General features: G+C 42.9%; 1 protein-coding gene across 1 annotated transcript in view; it reads right to left on the reverse strand.

The window, feature by feature from the left end:
• The window catches only part of iffo1b (intermediate filament family orphan 1b), a gene marked incomplete at its 5' end in the record, with an annotated part of 19,210 nt that extends 8,372 nt beyond the window's left edge, over positions 1–10,838 (reverse strand). The window contains 4 exons of the mRNA XM_080737501.1: positions 1–7; positions 1,512–1,607; positions 5,289–5,349; positions 9,736–10,838. The exon at positions 1–7 is cut by the window's left edge and continues 134 nt beyond it. Of these exons, the coding sequence (XP_080593627.1) occupies positions 1–7; positions 1,512–1,607; positions 5,289–5,349; positions 9,736–10,838 (1,267 nt within the window). The remainder of the gene's footprint in view (positions 8–1,511; positions 1,608–5,288; positions 5,350–9,735) is intronic.
• Between the last annotated feature and the right edge of the window lie 9,438 nt (positions 10,839–20,276).

Genomic DNA, 20,276 nt, shown 5'->3' on the forward strand with positions numbered 1-20,276 from the left:
ACAGGTTCTGGAAGGGGGTGGTGGAGTGGGGAGGAGGAGGAGGAGAGGGGAGAGAGAGAGAGAGAGAAGAGGCACATGAACTTAGACTACACAATTACTGGTGTTCAACAGAAATGTAACCAGTAAGGCTCCCTAATGGGGAGATAAGCGACCGTAGGTCACTTATCTCCACAAATAGGGCAAAAATGTGTTTTGCCAAAATCTTCCTGATCCATGTTGATGACATGAGTGTAGACATACTGTGTAGTGATTTTCGTGATTTTAGGGCAAAATCTGTAGGAGCAGTGTCCAAAAATGTGTTTTTAAAAATCGGCCTGGAGGTGGCGCTATATGGGAGAGATTCATGTTGATGGGATGAGTGTAGACATACTGTGTACCGATTTGCGTGATTTTAGGGCAAAAATTGTAGGAGCAGTGTCCAAAAATGTGTTTTGCAAGAATCGGCCTCATGGTGGCGCTAGAAGAGGGCCATGTGAGAAATGAGGGGTGGGGTCTCCGCGCCGGCAAGGCGGACGAATAGGTACCGGCCCCGGCTGTCCCGGTCGCTCCTAGCCGGAGTTACGGCATTTTATGTGAGCTGCAGTGTAGGGGGTCCTCCACTGGGGGCGCCACCACTTTTGCATCCGTTCTGGAGCACCAGGAGTCGGTGGTCCCCGGGAATTCCCCGTGAGCAGCCCCGTTGGGGTGGTCATTTGGTCAGTTTAGCACATTTGGTCATTTTTTACATCTGGGGGTCCCCCAGGGACCTGGGGGTCCCTGGAGCTCCGGGGGTTGTAGTTTGGCAGGTAAGGAGTGTGTGTGCAAAATTTGGCATGGATCGGGGCAACGGTTGCGGAAATATGAGCAGGGCAAGAGTGTGACGTGTGAGGTGTGACAGACAGACTGACGGACTGACGGACTTACACTTTGTGCAGGGTTTGATAGTAAATGCGACCTACGGTCGCAATTAACAAAATGAGAAATAGTATAGACACTGTTTCACAGTATGCCTCATATGTTTCCAATTTAATTTGATGTACAGTATATGCTTCTTATTTAATGTTCCTTTACTATTTAACCCCTCTTACAATATATATTTAGTAAATACCCCCCAAGGGTCTATAGGCCCTGTCTTTTTCCCCCTCTATACCAATATAGCCAATCTACAAGCTCACAATATGTCACATTGTGATGCCTTGAGTGTTCGCTAACCAAATTCCTATGCTGTACATACGGTACTGTACTTCAAGTAAGGATAAACAGATTCTGATTCTGTGTGTGTGTGTTTTCCACAGATTGCTCTTCTCCTCCCTCCTCGCCTCTGTTGTGTGTCCATACATGTCTATGCAGTGTGCGCTAATATAATAACGCTGGTCTTACAAAATGGTTTCTTTCTCCCCTACCCTTCCATTACATTGACCGTTTCAGGATTTATGGACAAGCAGTATTTCATAAATATGTGCGATTGGTTTCATGACGGTCACAGTGTGAATGGATGGAGGCTCCACAGGGCTGCAGTGTGTTGGACTCACGTTGCTCATGAGGCCTTTGAAGACAACCAGCTCTCCTTTCAGCTGCTGCACCCTTACAGCCAGCTCATCCTGACAGCCCTCGCTCTCCTGCAGGTCCTGCACTCTCACACACACACAAAAGGGTATGACGTCAGATGTCATAGACATCATAGGACTTTCACATAACGAATAACTGAGTAAGCATGTTTGGGCCCTGAGGTGTCTTACTGGTATAGTACTATACATAAGGTGTGTAGTTTAAGCTAGCAGTGGGATGAGGCTGTTGTAAAGCAGATGTAATGACGTATGTATGTAAATAAGATGCATGGAAACTTTAAGGAAAATATCAATGTAATGGCTGAGGAACAGAGGTCTGGACATGGAAACATCATCACACCTACAACACAAACACCCACATAACCAAACATGCATTGTGCACGAACAGATGCACGCACATATACACATTACCATGCAGTATGCTATGCACAAACATACTGCAAACTGCTAAAAATAGCAGACATACAAGCTCATAGCGCGGCACTGTATATCTGCAAATTTATTTTTAAACGTGAATATACTATCTTTGAATATACTTAGGGTTACCAACCGTCCCGTAAAATACGGGATCGTCCCTTTTTTGGAAACTAAAAGACGTGTCCCGTATTGAACTGAAACGGGACGCTCTTTGTCCCGTATTTTAAGGTTGGGGGATAAATATGAATGAAGGGATGATTTAATTGAGAAATGACAGCGATTCTGCCTGTCAGAGAGCTTCCACTTCCACTCTGCTCTCCTCTGAGACGACAAGTGCTGCATCCCATTGCTGTGAGAGGCGCTGCGCTGTTTGTAAGCAGCTGATTGGCTTATTAACACAGTGTTGCTAAGACACAGTCTCCGCCCCCTACACACTCCCTTCCCAAGCATGGGCTGTAGGTTCACTCCACAAGTTGCCTGCGAGAGACGATACGAGTGCGTGCGAGCGACCATACGACAGTGCTCGGCTCAGAACATTGTTTAATGTCTTAAAAAAAACGTGTGCCAGAAGATTGTGTACAAACATATTAGACATGAATCTATGATAGGTGATAGGCTAAACAAAAAGGTGAAAAAGCAGGCAAGCAACAGAAAATAAGCCATGGATATTGGTATTCCTGGGAACACTACAGTTATCTTGTCTGCCAACTAAAGCGACCCCAGACAGGCTGGTATGTGAAATAAGCATGCGTTGATTTTGTTTTTAAAACCTAATGGTTATTGCTGTATGCCAATATGATTAAACTAGTGTTGGGTAACCAGAGAGTGGGCACATTAGGACCAGGTAGACCTAGGCGATATGTTTTGGAAAATTGAGAGAAATACAATATAGGACTACACTACATGATTTTAAGGTAATAGGTTAGCTGGCCCAAAGACACCCGAATTAATATTGTGAAAGGAAAAATATGATTTAATAGAGGAAAATACCAGTTTTAGCCAATTTATAACCAAAAATATCCGATTTTTCGCCCCAAAGACACCCAAATTAATATTGTGAAAGGAAAAATATGATTTAATATAGGAAAATACTCGTTTTAGCCAACTTTATAACCGAAGATATCCGATTTTTCGGCGCCGCCTTTGGCGGCGCATGTCTACTTAGAAAGTGTCCCGTTTTTGAAACTCTGGGAGTTGGCAACCCTAAATATACTGTATATTCTTTTAAAGTGTACATTTTTAACGCAAATCTTTGCTTCTGGGGGGTCCCTGGAACAAAATATTTTGAGATGGTGGTCCGTGGTCAAATAATAACCGGTATATGTTTTTCAGAAAGACATTTAGAAGACATCTTTAGGTACTCTTTTTCAGGTCTTAATGGGTTAACAACGCAAGCACGCACGCACACGCACAGTCGCACACACAGACAGAACATTCTGAATACATAATGCATGATTTATACTTGGTTGCGGCACACCACACCTTTTCTGTGCGTGACACTGGCATGCAACCGAGTATACATCTGGCTGTCTTCTCGTGAGGATCTTTACATGTGATCCTTCTATTTGACAGATCACTGTTCATTTATCTCTCTGCTGCTGCACTACACAGGCGGCCACCAGGCATCGGTTTGCTGCATGTGGTCCCCTGCTGATACCAACCTGCCTGTAAAAGTGGGTCACGCACTGCACATTACTGGCAGTCATGCACACACACACCACAAACAAACACGCGAGCAATCGTGCACGCAATGCATGCACGCAAATTCCTGGCAAATGTACTGCATGTACACACATACTGTACACACAAACAAACAAAAACACATACACACACGGACGCACCATGAAGATACTCTTGCACTCACGCACGCATGCATGCACGCACGTACGCAAACACATACATACACAAAAACACAAACATGGCTACAGGAATTCTGAAACACCGTCATCACAACAGGAAGTACTGAAATGGTAATCCCTTTGAGATGAAGTCATCTCTACTGACAGTGTGGCATGCTCCTAACAAAACGATCAGTTATCTTAAAGGTTTTAGACCATGAACTACAGTCCTTTTTTCTGATATGAACTTATAAAAGGGTAAAAAAATGGTTTTATCGAGTCAGGACTCGGAGTTAGGCTATTGCAGTAATGGGGTAACTGCAGTAAACAAACACGAACAAAAAAATAAACTACTTATGATGACCAATGACCACATACTGCAAGTACTTTATGCTTGCCAATACAGTCCTATCTAAACCAAAAGGATATTTACCAATACACTGATGTACTGTATATAACCTATTTGTAAGCCGTCTCATTTGTTTAGTTTAAAATCAATATCATAAAAACATCTACTAAGCAGCACCTTTCACTGCTATGCCTACTGTATAGATAGGCCAGAGGGACACAAGCTACGCCATCATTAGGTTAGCTAATAGTCTTAGGTTAAGCGCAGCATAGGCAATTAAATTCGGTTCCCTTCGCACCCAGGAACTGAGTCAGTGAGTCAGGAGAAAGTGAAAGCTGTCAACCATTGAGACCTCAGACACAGCAGCCTTGCTACACATATTGCACTGCTGGCCTGCCAGTCTGGATGAGAGGCTCTCAGGCCAGGCGACTGGGGGCGGCAGTGGCTCAGTGGTAGAGTGGCCGCTGGGCAACCGCAAGGTTTCCAGTTCGATCCCGGGCTCCCTCAGAGCTAGTATCGAAGTGTCCTTGAGCAAGACGCTGAACCCCCGATTGCTCCTGATGAGCAGGTTGGTGGTGCCTTGCATGGTTTACTCCACCATCGGTGTATGAATGTGAGTGTGAATGGGTGAATGTAATGCTAAATCATTGTAAAGCGCTTTGGATAAAGGTGCTATATAAATGCACCATTTACACAACAACCATCATTTTTTAAATATATTTAAAATGTACTTTTGAATTTCCATATTTCTGCTAAGCAGCCAGCTAGATAGATAGGCTTCGTATGGGGAGGTGGGACTTCTGCTTTATTTTCTGTGGATTGTCAGAGCTTCCAGTGTACAGATGAAAGCACTTGAAAACAGTGTGGGCCAACAGCCTGTCTCTGGAGACTAATGAGAGAGGTTAACCTACACACTCTGCACAGCTGGCCTGACACCCTCCACTGCCCTGAGGATGCACTCATGCACATACTGTAGTTTGTCTTGTACGTACAAGACACACACACACACACACACACACACACACACACACACACACACACACACACACACACACACACACACACACACACACACACACAGTAGAGATAGAGAGATGTACTGTATATAGACACACAAAAACAAGTGCACACACACACCTCCTGTAGGTCTGTGATCTTCTGCTGTAGATCCACTCTCATGGTGTATTCCATCTCCCACCTAGCAGAACAGAGACAGACAAGGAAAAGACAGTGATACTTTGTATTAATCTAAACACAAGTAAAGTTCTACATAGACTAGAGGATCAGTGGGATGAGTCTGCGTTTTCTCTAAGTAACAACAGTTATAATTTAACTATTTCGTACCAAGATAGCCCTGTGATTGCTTGGAAATATGAGCAGCTTTGTGGGATACTGGGTAGTGAGTGAGTGAGTGAGTGAGTGCGTGAGTGAGTGAGTGAGTGAGAGAGAGAGAGAGAGAGATGGATGGATGGATGGATGGATGAAGGAAGGAGGGAGGGAGACATAGAGGGATGGAGAGAGGGCGCAAGTGTGCAAGCTACCATGTGTGTGACAGCGCTGGCGAGTGACAAAGTGATTGAGTGAATAAGTGTGAGTGTGAGTGTGTGTGTGTGTGTGTGTGTGTGTGTGTGTGTGTGTGTGTGTGTGTGTGTGTGTGTGTGTGTGTGTGTGTGTGTGCGCGCGGCTGTGCGCACACACATGTGATTGAGTTTCTTAATGCTCATGTGGCAGACTGTGTTTTCTGCCTTACAGCTCCTGAATTGCAATTCGTTCGAAAGCTTAACGCGATGGCCACGTTAGAGCCATCCATGACAGCAAACTGGGTGTGTCTACCCAACTCTACCCAACAACACACAGGACTCGCTGCGGAGACCAGTACAGTACAACCTCTTACATCATTGCCGTTTTAAAATGCAGAATGCTGCGGCACAGCCCGGGGACCACGGGAAAACTGAACCCGAAATGAACCAATGTCTACAGAGCAGAGAGAAAGAGAAACAGAGAGAGAGAGAGAAAGGAGTGTTGTCATGGAGAAGCATGGTGGTGGTGTGACAGGGTAAGGTGAGAGAAGCGAGAGGCAGAAAGAGGAGAAGAACCCCTCCTGCAAGCCAACCCTCGCTTTAGCAGCTCTCACAGCCTGCAGCCTGGTGCTGCATTGCAGATACTGTGTGGATCGTAGAGAGGACACTTACGCAGTGGGACCAAGGAGAGAGAGGCAGAGAGAGAGAGAGAGAGAGAGAGAGAGAGAGACAGAGGGAGGGAGGAGGAAGTGGGGGGAGGGGGTTGGAGTACGTGTACCGGTAGGTGTGTCGTGCGTATGTTCACGTGAGATACACCGCATGACAGGGTGTGTGTGTGTGTGTGTGTGTGTGTGTGTGTGTGTGTGTGTGTGTGTGTGTGTGTGTGTGTGTGTGTGTGTGTGTGTAGTGTACGCGCGCATGTGGAAGGGGGTGTCGAGTGTGTATTCATGTGGGCATACGTGAGTGTGTGGGTATGTGATCAAGAGTCGGAGGGGGCGTGTAGGACAAGGAGTCCGGGGAGGGACTGATGCTGACAACGGACCAAGGTGGGGAGATATTCTCCTGGCCAGAGAAAAGACATGACTGTGCAGGAAAGGAAAGGGGGGATGGGGGGCAGAGGGAGGAGAGAAGAGCGGTGGGGGTTAAGTGGTCCTTGTGTGAACAATCACTGGTTGTTCACTTTGTGGGGATCTAATATAGAGTAGACCCCTAGGGTCAAATAAGTATAAATAGTTCAAGTGTTTAAACTGGAAATTGAGAGAAATATAATTGTAATAAATAAATAATTGTCCGTATACGTGTAACGCCTGACACTGTGGTTCCCCTGACACATCACAGTGACATCACAGGTGACATCACAGTGATGTCAGATACTCAGAGCAGGGATAACGCCTGACACTGTGGTTCCCCTGACACATCACTGTGACATCACAGGTGACATCACAGTGATGTCAGATACTCAGAGCAGGGATCTCCATAATGGGCATAAACAGTTGACATCATATGGTTCAGACATGGATCTCCTTGTATGGGCATAAAGGGGATTTTATGTTGTGATGTCATGTCAAATTTCTTTCATTCTACCCTTCAATCTTTCTTCCTATTTTAGTTTTTAGGCCATAACGTTTCACAAGCTCCTTGAGATTTTATGTGACCTGCACAAGACCTGCACAAATGTGCCATTGTTTTTGTGACAGGACACCAGCCCTATTCATTTCTAATGGGAAATGACAGTTTTCCTGTTTCGTAATGTTCCTGCTCACAGTCCTGAGACAGGCTCATATGTAATGATGGACAACCTGGAAACAATGGAAAGAGCAGCTTCTTTCAGGCCTGATTTATGCTCTATTGTACAACGGTTGTCGCACACACCAAAAATAGACGATCTACAAACTCACAACGTGAACTCACAACGTGTCAGGATGTGCCGTTGTGAGTTTGTAGATCTGCTACATGTATTGTAATTGAAATTTGTTCATCATATGATGAGCTATAAATTAAAGCTTTCTGTTGCTTTCTCACCAAACTAAAATTAAATATGCATTTTGCATACTGTATGTGTTGTTGTACTGATGTTTATTATTGTTGTTGTCTATTATTGTTGCTGTACTGCCTCCCTACCCAGTTTGAATTCATTGTTTGTCATATGTTGCATATACATGTGTTGTATACTAAAAGATAAAATAAAAATGTATGTATGTAATAAAAAACAGGATCAAGTGAGTGTGGAGCGGGGCTCATCATCTCTCTAAAATTACTTATATAAGCTGTTTACTAACTCATAGAGGCCCTTGTTCTAAAAACACACAATTGAAATTCCTAATCTCAGTTAATTGGTCAGCCATTCACAGTCCGTCTCTGTAAATTATTGTGTCAAAGTCTTTTACAGAATGGATCCTCTAGTAGCAACCGATTGATAATTAATTGATTATTGATTGCTAGATTTAGGACCACAATGGAAACAACTAAATTCCAAAGGACTTTTTTGTATTAAGCCCGTATGTCTGACTAAACCTAGTGCTGTTTACCTTTCTGTCTAGTAAAGTATTCAATCAATCAATCAATCAATCAACATCATTTTAAAAATGATCTAAACTAGTTTTGTGCGACAGTCTTCTATGATGAAGCAGGGCTTTACTTTACGAAATAAATTACAAATGTGAAACTTGGAGATATGAGGTTTCTTTCCGACAGCGACGATGTGTTGCCTTCATTATAAGGCTTATATAAGGCTTATATAAGGCTTTTAATTTTTTGCGGCTCCAGACAGATTTGTTTTTTTTGGTCCAATATGGCTCTTTCAACATTTTGGGTTGCCGACCCCTGGTCTACATGAAGAGGCAGGATATTCCAGTGTGTTCATGTGAAACAGCATGTCACGTCCTGCACATTTTCTCCCTGTTCCCTTCCCCATAAAGGGCCCACTGTCCTGTTGTCAGGAACACTGCTCTGAGTCTGACCAATGCATGCTCGCTCAATTACACATAATAGGGAGGAATTCAGTGATGGCCACTTGGTGTCCTGGGGCGGAAGAGGGCCAGCGAGGCCATAAATAATACTTGTGGGAGGAACTTTAACTACATCATGTTCTTGACACACTTTACAAAGACACTGCCTGTTTGTAGGCTCTTAGTGATTTAATGTAAGGAAACCCCCTGCCCCTGTATCATGATTCGTGATGAGGCCCCACATGATATGGTATCAACCTGAATTCCAAACCAGAATTATTCTCTACTAAAGTCTCCAAAAGGATTAATGTTGTGCTTCTTTTGCTAAACATGAATGTGAGCATTGTGAAGCTGTCCTGGCACCTTGACTGTTTTCTTCCAAGCAGCTTGGCTGCTTTTAATTCTACCACAGTGAACTTAAAAATACAGTACGACAGTGGGTATGTTTTACACTAGTCTTAAAATATCCCTAATGTGTTGACCTTTATTCTCCTTTCATATTTAGCACACAGGGAGTGATAATGTTTGATACATGTCTGTCCAGCAATGCCATCTGTCGCTGTGGTCAGGCGACCCTGACGTGAATGCAGTGGACAGGGTCAGGGCTGGCGGTGATGGATGCAGGAGCTTTCTGCTGACTCTACTTCTATAGGAGACAGCTGCTCCCATCACAGGTTTATGGCCTCGCTCACTCCTCCAAAGTGGAGGATAATGCAACCACTTTGGGTTTTACATATAGGCCTATTCAGCTGCCTTGACCATAACTTGGAACGTATTGTCAGCCTTTGTTCATCTTTATGCACAGACATGCCAATAGCTGGTATGCAGATGTAGCATTGTTAAAAGTTCCACTTTTAACAATTCACAAGATAAATTGTTGCCAATAATAAGGTTGTTTTATTTTCCAGCAACACTGCAAGTCAGCTTAAGGCAGTTATTGTGACACATTTGTGAATTGTGAATGATGTTGTGTGTTGAGTTATATTATTTTTTAAAAGTTCATGTTGTCTGGAGTATTAATGAAGGACATATTATGCAAGAGATTTTCCCGATAAAGACATGAAATGTAACTTCTACATCAGAAATGGCTGTATTATATTAATACATGTTATTTACCTGCGTTTATACTCATCTCTTTCCCTCTTCACTTTAGCCAGGACGTTGTACAGGGCTCTAATCTCTGGGGTAATGGTGTCAATCTGGACCCCAACTCCGTCCGGGTGCGTCCAGGACACCCCGGGGCTGGTCACCCGCTCCACGCCGGTACCAAACTTGCGGGTGTGGGTGTGGGACCAAATGGTACCGGGAAGGAACCGCGGGGGAGGATTGGTTGATGTTCCCGGGCCTGGAAGGAACCGTGGGGGAGGATTGTTGGCTGCTGATGCTCCTGGGCCAGAACCGGTGCTGGAGAAGGCTTTGGAGCCACTTCCACTGGGGGAGTCCACATTAGGAGTCGACAGGCTGATGGTGATTGTTGGGTTCGCTCTGGGGTTCGGTGGTTCGGCCGGGTTGGAAGCAGGGTTTTCATTCCTGATCCCGGGGGAGAGAACATTGGATGTGAGCGGAGGCGTGAAGAGCGTGGTGGGCCTCCTGGCAGAGTTGTTGGTGTTGTGGAAGGGAAGGGAGCCGGGCCTGAGCGGGATCGTGCCCACGAACCCGGTCTGCACGCCCGTCTCCTGCGTGCTCTTGCTCTCGCCACATTTCCCCTCGCAGCCCTTATTGGCGTCGAGCGCCTGTTGCAGCTGTTTCTCCAGGATCTTATTCCTCCGCTCCAGTTCGTGCACCTTGGCCAGGAAGCATCGGAACCTCAGGTTGAGCGTCTTGAGGACGCTGATGTTGGAGCCCAGGTCGTTCCGCAGGGCCATGGCTGCGGGGGGCGGCGGCGGGGGCAGTGCGCGGTGCAGGTGCAGGTGGTGGCCGTAGGGGTTGTTGTGGTGGAGGTACGCGGACGCTTGTTGCTGCGAGGAGGGCGCGGTGAACTCTAGCGCAGGCAGATCGAGAGGGCCCAGGCCGCCCAACTGTCCCTGCGGGTCGCCCAGCAGAAAGGACGCGGGGTCCGGTCCGCCGAAGACCACGTCTGGCAGGAGGCCGGACGGGGAGTCCGGGTGGCTGGATGATGCTGTGTTTTGGTGCTGCTGTTGGTGATGGAGAAGCGCGTTGCCTCCCAACAAAGGATTCATGCTATGGTATGGAAAACTAAAGCGCTGCAGATCTGGCATGAACACGGACGGGGGAACTGGCTGGTTACAGTTGAATACAAGGGACTGGTTGGGATAATATTTAGCTCAAAAAAGCCTACCGAGATAGACGTGTCTGTGCGCACACGGTCCGGTCCGCAATCGTCCGATGATGTAAGCGTTTCTAATTGAGAATCTTAAAGCTGTCAGGTCTAAACATAGGCTGGATCAGTGAGTCCTCCTCTCTCCCTCGACGTAGCGGTTCCAGCAGCAACAACAAAACATAGGAAAACGTAGTGCTAAAAACAAAATAATAAATAGGACAAAGGACAAATCCGATATATTTCGCGCAACTAAACCAAAAATAACGTTTCGTCAAATAAATTTAAATAGTTTAAGACAAGCAGATGCGGAGCTCTAATGAATAAAAGTGGAATCGGTGAAGTGAAGTTCCCTTTCCAGCAATAAGATGATGTGACCGCAGCAAGTGCTGCGGGATTTGGATAAGGAGAGGGTTACCGTAAATACCTTACTAGACGACCTGCGCTCCATTCACCTTTCTCCTTCCATTGGTTGAGAGAAAACAAAGATACAAACTGGCTTGAAGTAGGCCATGTCTCTTTCTGCAGTTGCATATAGGCCTATGCTATATTTATTTGCTTGGAAATATTTTATATGATTGTATTGTGTGTGTGTTGTTGAATACCTATTATTGTAGGCTATTGTTTGTTTTATTTTGTTTTTCTCTCAGTTTCTGTATGTCATTCTCTCTCCATCAGGGATGTGTCCATGCAGGGGGTGGGGGTGGCATCTGTCTCCAAAAATGAGAAAGACCTAGAGCGTGCGAGAGAGAATCCATGGGAAGTTGACTGAGCACTGAGCAGTACACTGCAAACTAACTGTCACTATGAGAGCTTTTATTTTCATTCGCGTACTATGATGAGAGTGTAAATAACGTCTCCATATTCTTCACTTAACACAGCCAAGTGCCTTGCTCAAGTGTAGGAGATTCAATTTCCTCACTCACATTTTCTATCAGGGCCAGGGGTTGAAACGTACTACCATGCAAGCCTGGAACTTGGCATGTGAGGGACATTTGACAGCAAGAGCAATGACAAATGTTTGGCCTGACAACTGTTTTCATGACAGACAAATACACTTTCCTTATAACGTCATCATTTAATGCTTGTCTTCTTGCAGCTTCACTATCTTTTTTGTCTTAAAAGATCCCAGGCAGAAATGCAAACAACACCAGATTAGAGACATCACCTTTTACATCTAAGACATGTATCATGCGCTTATTCAGCATCATTTAAGTGTAACAATAGAATAATAAGCTTCAACTCCCATATACTAATGTTACTAACAAGGCATAATAGCATATTACAGAAGGAGTGCGATGGAAAGAAACATTGTGCGCAGACCGTATTCCTGTGATCCTGCAATAACTATGTGAGATGGTAGTTTGCCATACAAGAAAAATAGGACAAAGAGAGAGGTGGAATGATGTTCTGTCAAGTTCAAGAGAGCGCCTTATGCACCTTATACCCCTCTCTGCCCACTCTCATCCAAACAGCCTCTTGTCTGGTGCACAACATCTCAATGGGACCTGGACAGTGATAACATGGCCATGGCCCAGGCCCAGGGCAGAGCAGATGGTGGAACTGGAACTGGGAGTTGCCAGCAGCATCGCCAAGTCCAGAAGGTTCCAGGTAGCTTGTGTCCATTCACTCTTCTAGACACAGAAATAATTGGGTTACCTTCAAAATGTCATCTCTTACAGATTATTTGCTTATCCCATGAATACTTAAATTTAAACCCTACATAAGTAGCCTCTACTAGTTCTCTATTCTTTTTTTCCCACTCTACACCAAATATCTTTGCAGAAATTAGCTACTCTACAGGTCCATCTGTAGATGGGCAATTTTCACCCAACGTTTGCCCCAGAATAGGGTCAGTAGGTTTCATGTGGTTAAATGTGTTTGTATAGCAACAACATTTAACTATCATCATTTATAATTAAACAGGGAGAGGCCATTATCAAGTGTGCATCATAGGAGTTGGATCCAAGTGCACTGTAGTGCAGACAACTAGAGGCAGAGCAGATTCAAATGCATTTAATTTATTGGCAAACAAAGCAGAAGGAGTAGACCATAATCAAATATCCAAAAGGTAAAGAGAAAAAAACAGCTTGCAAGACAGAATATGAAGTGGAACTCGGAGCAACACAAGGCAATATACAACAAGTATATTTTGTATTGACACACACGCACACTTGCATGCGTGTGTGTGTGTGTGTGTGTGTGTGTGTGTGTGTGTGTGTATACAGTATATACACATGTCATAATGTTCTGCAAAAGTACCAGATCGAGATTTTGTGTATGAACTATGAAGGGGAAAAAAGAGGGGGACAAGTATATACCCCTATGGGGGACCCGTCAACATACCGTAGGGTTTAAGTGGTATAACCCAGTGGTGTGTTCTAGACTTTTTTTAGGGCATACTATAATCTATGATCCGCGGCTATTCATGTGGCCAGGGCATACGCCAGTGCATAATGCCTATCAAATACGTTACTTTGAAAGGTTCACGAGGGCATACGCTTTTTCAAACAAATGTCTTCACAGCATACTCTGTATACCCCCGTGACAGGTAGAACACAGCACTGGTATAACCTTAGGAGTGAAGTATGACATTGATTTATCCTTTTCTCTCCAACAGATCTACTATGAATCCCCCCATTCTATGGTGTGGAATTGTGCAATTTCTGCAACCCAGCTCACAGACTATTCTGGTTATTTTTGAGCAGTGCTAACCGCTCCAATACGTGGCTTTATAATGATGATGTAAGTTTTCCAAAGGTTTTCCTGTGGTATTATGTAATCAGTTTTTGACCCCCCTGTGACGTCATGTGGGTCTATCAGCAGCAGCAGCACCGCTCACTTCACATGGGTATGATTTATGAATATTTCAGCTCTTTGTATTTTGTTATGCGGCATACCGGTAATCGAACAGGAGACAACTGCAGTTATCGTAGTTGATCAAAGCATCATTCGGTCACATTTTAATGTATTAATTGCGACCGTTAGGTCGCAAGTTACAATGAAAACCTCCACCGGCTGTCTGTCAGTCCCTCCGTCCGTCCGTCCGTCCGTCCGTCCGTCCGTCCGTCAGTCTGTCCGTCACGTCACATCACGTCACACTTTTGGCCCTACTCTTATCTCCGGTACCGTTGCCCCAATCCATGCCAAACTTTGCCCCTGATTTCTCACATGCCCCTGTTCTAGCGCCACCATGAGGCCGCATGTATACATGCGACCTGATAGTCGATTATCTCCCGATTAGGGAGTCTTAATGGTTATTGTGCTGCTATGTGAGCAGGCTCAGCAGGGCAAGCCATTCGATAGTGCAGCTAATAGTTCCATAATAGTCCATAGCTCCCAAAGTCGAAGGCAGGCAGGGAGGCCACACTAGCCCAATGTCCAGAGACACAAAGCAGCATGTATGATGTAACCAGAGTTCGAGTTATGTGGGAGCCAGTAGGGGCTTAGCTCCCATAGTTAAAGTCTGGGACCCCATAGTCAACAACCCCCTTTGGGGTCTCTTTTTTTCTAAGTGTGTATTTTTTTTTTTTTTTTTTTTTTCGTTTTCTTTTTTTTTATGTTCCATTGGAAGAATTTATATTATTTATGTTAACTAGATATACTAAATAAACATGTTAGACAGTAAGACTAAACAATGACATCACACCGTTTAATCCTACTATTAATTTTATTATTATAAATCAGGCGCATTTAATGTGGGGTGTGAGTCTTCCTTTACCATCCGAGTTATAACACACTCGCTGCAATGGTTCCTACTTCCTACCTTTCCCCTAACCTCGCCTACCAGGCTTTCTTTCCCCATAAGCTAGGAACCACTGCGTCGAGTGTCTGTTCTAGCCACGGCCCGGACGGCAAAGGAAGGCGGACACTCGGACAGCAACAAACAACCAAACAACGCTGTCTTGTGAGCAAGACTGTAGCCTGTGCCCGTGACATTGTTTTTTTTAGTAAATAAATATGAACCAGACCCGCCTTGTTTTGAGAAAGAAAAATACCCATTTTAGCCGACTTTATGCTACCAGAACGGGAACTTTTGGCTGGATGGCTCAGAGCTCAGATCATCAGATGGAGGAATTGGGAACTGGAGGCTGAGCAATAATGGTGAGTTAATATGAACAGAAAAGACTGCCTGGAGTTGTCAACATAGCCAATGTGAAGCCCGAATTAATATTGTGAAAGGAAAAATATGATTTAATATAGGAAATACCCGTTTTAGGCGACTTTATATCCGCAATTACCCGATTTTTTTTCGCCGCCGCCCTTCGGCGCCGCCAGAATAGGGCTCCCATAGCTCTGTGGGTATAACTCGATCACTGGATGTAACCACTTAAGTGTTACATCAAATATTCATGCTGAGCCTGCAGTTCTTTCAAGGGTCATAACACATACTCTATGTTATCGGGCTGGCTAATGGCAGGCTACACAATTTCAAGCAGAACAGAAGGAATAACAGAGTCAAGGCTCAAGAACCCTGTCAGTAACGCAGTTGGAATGCCATATAGTATTCTGGTTCTATTTCTTCTGTTTCAGATCTGTTTTTTGTTTTTTCCCAGATGCCACAAGCTCCCCTTCGGTCTCTGCCATGGAATATTGTGATTACAGTTTTGCTAAATTCTATGAACTCAGTCAAAGTGTAAAATGTTAATTTTTTTATGTTTTTCATGTAAAAGAATTGGTAGGCTACATTTAGGCATAAGAAAATGCATGAAAAATAATTAGTCAGTGGTCTATGAAGGCTATTCAATTATTTCACGTTTGATTTTGTGGTTATCTCATAGGAATAAAGCAAGCTAGTTGCTCAAGTGTTAATCATTTCTGTACTGTTTCCTACTCTGCTCTGGATTGCCATCTGCTGTTAAAATAAGTCAGTGTGCTGTCCCGTGCACTTTGATTGGAAGAGAAGCAGTCTGCCTACTATTTAGCATAAACAGCATTCACTTTGATCTTTCTTATTATTAAATAGATTCCCAGTAGTATTATATATATTTTTTTATCTAATGGTTTCTTCTACAGTTATGTTGTACTTGTGTGCGTAGTTTTAGTGTCTAAACACATTGTGTATGTCACGCAAAACCGTTAGTAAGATCAATAGTTTGATAATTGAGATGGCTAGAGAGGTCTCTCGTAGGTAGGAATTTTACTCTTTTAGTATTTATCTAGTAGGTTTCTAATAAATAGAAGCCCTCTAAGAATGTTAAATTAAATGATGGTAGGTGGTTGTTACCTTTGCATTGTAAAGCTTAGCTTATTGACCATTAAAGGCAAAACTAAATAGTTTATGCCTCTTCTTCCCTGTGCCAATCATGATCTTAGATCAGTGTGGTTCCCTAAACATAATTTATTTTCAAGGACTATAGCACTCTATTGCAGAATGCAGACCAGAGAGTGAGGGTCTATTTTTGGAGGACCCTCAAGATAATGTTTCATTCCTTACAGCCCTCTTAAGCTTTTTTTCCACAAGGAATTTAACACACGTGGATTTATGTAATGATATCTTTATCCAAGTTATAGTTTTTAACAGTCTTTATGGGACGCCAAGATCAGCGATCATTAGCATTCCCGAGGTTCAAAAATTATGCTTCCGAAATCTCTTGATGTTGATTCCGCAAAGAGGACAGTTATTCACTACCCGCTCTGTGCCAAACAAAGCAGAAGCCCTTTTTAAACATATGCTTACAGTTCCTCACTATAGCACCATAGTGAACATACATCTCCAGTCATGGTTATCGAAAGAATGTTGTAAAAACATTTCGTCGTAAAAGGTTTCGTTGTTATTTTTCCTGTTTAAGCATATTTGACATTAATAGGCCTATTAAAATGTTATTATCATTTTTTCCAGTGGTCTATCATGGATGCCATTTAATTATTTCACATTTTACATAGTGGTTATTAGTTGTTTCCTACTCTATTCTGGATTGCCATCTGCTGGTAAAATAAGATATAGTCACTGTGCTGACAATATTGACAACGTTGTCCCCTCCCGTCCCAAACGGTGCACTTTGATTGGAGGAGAAGCAGTACTGTTTAGCATAACCAGCATGCACTTCGGTCTATCTAATTATAAACTAGATTCCCAGTAGATAATGTTATATCTCAGATAATCTCTTTTCTACAGTTATTAAGTTTTACTTGTGTGCGTAGTATTAGTGTCCAAAAAATTGTGTGTAGAGTAGACATAGGTATGCATCACCGTTACAACGATATGTAGTTTGATAATTAACACAATTAGAGAGTTCTTTAGCCATTAGGAATTCCAACTCTTTTAGTATTTATCAAGTAGGTTCCTATTAAATAGGAGCCCCCTTACATCGTTGAAAATAAAAAAAAAACATTATATGTAAAACATAGAAGATAATATCTCTATAAATATTATTATAGTAGTTATCTAATAAATAGAATAGAGGCCCCTTACAAAGTTGAAAATAAAAACAAAACAATATATAAAGTGTAGTAGCAAAATAATGACTAGGCAAATGGACGACTCCTGATAGATTTAAACATCTAGTCTGGAGTGGAGGGACATCTAGTCTGGAGTGGAGGGACATTAGTTAGTGATTGTGATGATGTGATCAGCTGTTCTTAGTTGTTCTCAGACTCCATGGGACAAATTAATTAATTAGTTAATTTCGGAATGTCCTTAAAGGATAGAGCGCTTTGAGATTCAGATGCCATACGGACAGAATACTAATAATTTATAAGCTAAAATATGATCATTTTTTCAGCAGATATAAACTATATATTTAATATTCGACAACTTCATGTTGGGACGCCAGGATAAGCGATCACTAGCAATCCCGAGGTTCAAAAATTATGCTTCCGAAATCTCTTGATGTCGATTCCGCAAAGAGAGTAGTTATTCACCACCCTCTCTGTGCCAAACAAAGCAGAAGCCCTTTTTAACGATATTTTGACAGTTCATGGGTACGAGCATAGTGAACATACATCACAGTCACGGTTGTCAAAAAAGATTGTATCGTAATAAATAACAGCAGAATGGTTTCTTTTAAATATACAGGTGTAGAATAAAACATAATTATGTAGCCTACACTTGTACAACAAGATATCGCCTCAGAAATGCAACATTTTTGACCAGTGCAGCAGAGAGCATCATGGGTAATACGTCAGTGGTCCCAAGACTGTATGTCTGCACTCTGCAGCGGCCACAGCCTCTCGTTTTTAGTAAAAAGAAAAAATACACTTTCGCTACTCACCAAAACAAAAACGGTTTTATGGAGTTGAAAGCCTAATTTCGATAGTGGGAACATTCTAAGCCCTTACCTCACGTCTAAAATACATTTTTTTCACAAAAAAATAAATAATCCACCGGCTGGAAAAATATGTTTTAGTTACTCCACTGCGCCCTCTACAGATCTTGTCAATAGAAATTTTTCATTGACGGGACCTGTAGAGGGCGCAATGGAGTAACTAAACATTTCTAACAAGTGTGTTAATGTGTTGATCACACTAGTCTCCTGTAAAGAAGAATACATGGGGGCTTTTTATTAGTAATAATAACTAATAAGCGTTTATCCATCTTGGCATTGATTTAATTGAATTCATTTTCCTTTAGGACAAAGAAAAGAAAATGATCTGATTGATTGATTGACGATTTTATTAGAAGGTTGCATAGGAAAAAGTAGGTACTTATTCTGTTACAACAAATATGACGTTTTATGTATCTTACTTTTAATGCTTATTTTTGTCTACTCAAAGATTAAAGAATTAGATTTTGTGAAATGGCTGGATTGAGTGTAGCTCTGGACCAGATAGATTGAGTTTTAGTACTGCAGGAACACAATGATATTCTAACATGCATTTAATTCATCAGTGCTGCTAGCAGAAGCCTAGAGCAGTGGATATCCCAAACTTGGGGTCCCCAAATTATTTTGGGGTGTCCCCACTCCCAGATGACCCTATAGGCTTAAACATACAGTTTTGCTCAGCCTTTTTCACTTAAAGTTATAGCTTGAAATTATAAATGAAATTATAATATCTTATATGATATCTGTTTGATATGCATGCCACAGACCCTCATTTGAGATTTCTTTATTTATCAAATATGGCCTAATCTACACAGTAAATCCTCAATTCTTCAGTTGCTCTTTTTACCAACTGGCTTTGGACTGGTGGCGCTGTATGAGTAGGCATACTTTCTACGTTTGGTAGCCTACTTAGTAGCCTACATTTTGCAATACTTTTGTACTTTTACACAAGTAAATGTTGAATTCCATACTTGTACTACGGGCACAGGCAGCTGATAAGCGGATTCTGCTAATGCATTTCAATGGGAATAGAGCGGGTTTTTTGGAGAAATCCGCAAACGGCACAAAACAAAATACAAACTATGACGGAGAAAACAAAGCAAACCTCCTCTCAGTGAATCAAGCATGCTCTTATCCGACCTTATGGCTTATATTGAAATGTAGCCTGCTTCCCAGTCTGAGCAAGGTGCAGCTGCCAGGTCAAACTTTCAACAGCAGTGAAGTAAGTCTTAAAGTGACAGTAGCCTACAGGCATCAAGTTGGGATAGAACAATAACACTGTTAATAAAGACCATTCAGTAGGCTACCTATCAGGATTTGGTGGATTTCAACCATGAAAATTAGCTTTAATTTTAACCTAGTACACATGCATGCAACTTCATAATGAGGCTTTCAATGAGACTAAACAATTTCATAGACCTGTTTGACAACACTCAGCTCAGTGTGAATTCATGTGTTGTGCTTTACCCAAGCACAAAGATTTAGCAGCCCCCAGGTAGTATCTTTGAGGAAGTCCACTGGTCTAGACCAGGGGTGCCCAAAAGGTAGATCGTGATCTACCAGTAGATCACCAACGGTGTGCAGGTAGACCACATGACATGCCTCTAAAAATATATAATTAAAATATAAAAAGAATATGTCAATATGACATCAAGAAGGGCCTGCCAGCTCCCTTCATGGCTTCTAATGAAGCCAAACCTCCAATGCAAAACTTTGTTCAAGAGTCAGTAGCATTACAAAGAACCCCAAAACCTAGCACTTCCATACAGAATGGGATGAAGACATTTCCCCCAGTATTTCCCATTTATTTCCCCCTTACAGTAAGTGTGTTTGTCTAAAATGTAACACCAGTGCTGCTATTCCAAAGCCCCCCTCAGGCCCTCAGCTAAAACATTTTGGATGGGTAGATCATGTTGAGCTAGTCATTTTAAAAGTAGATCTGACGTCAAAAAAGTGTGGGCACCCCTGGTCTAGACCTTGCATTGCCTTAATTTAATCCACCACTTCGGAGTGAAATGTCTGGGGCTTGAGTCTGGTGCAACGCACAGGTCCTGGATCTGGTGAGAGCAGGAGTGGACCAGACAGGAGTCAATCCACAGAGCCTAGTCCTTCAG

Source organism: Nannobrachium achirus, assembly GCF_963921795.1.
Source record: "Nannobrachium achirus genome assembly, chromosome: 2".
NCBI lineage: Eukaryota > Metazoa > Chordata > Actinopteri > Myctophiformes > Myctophidae > Nannobrachium > Nannobrachium achirus.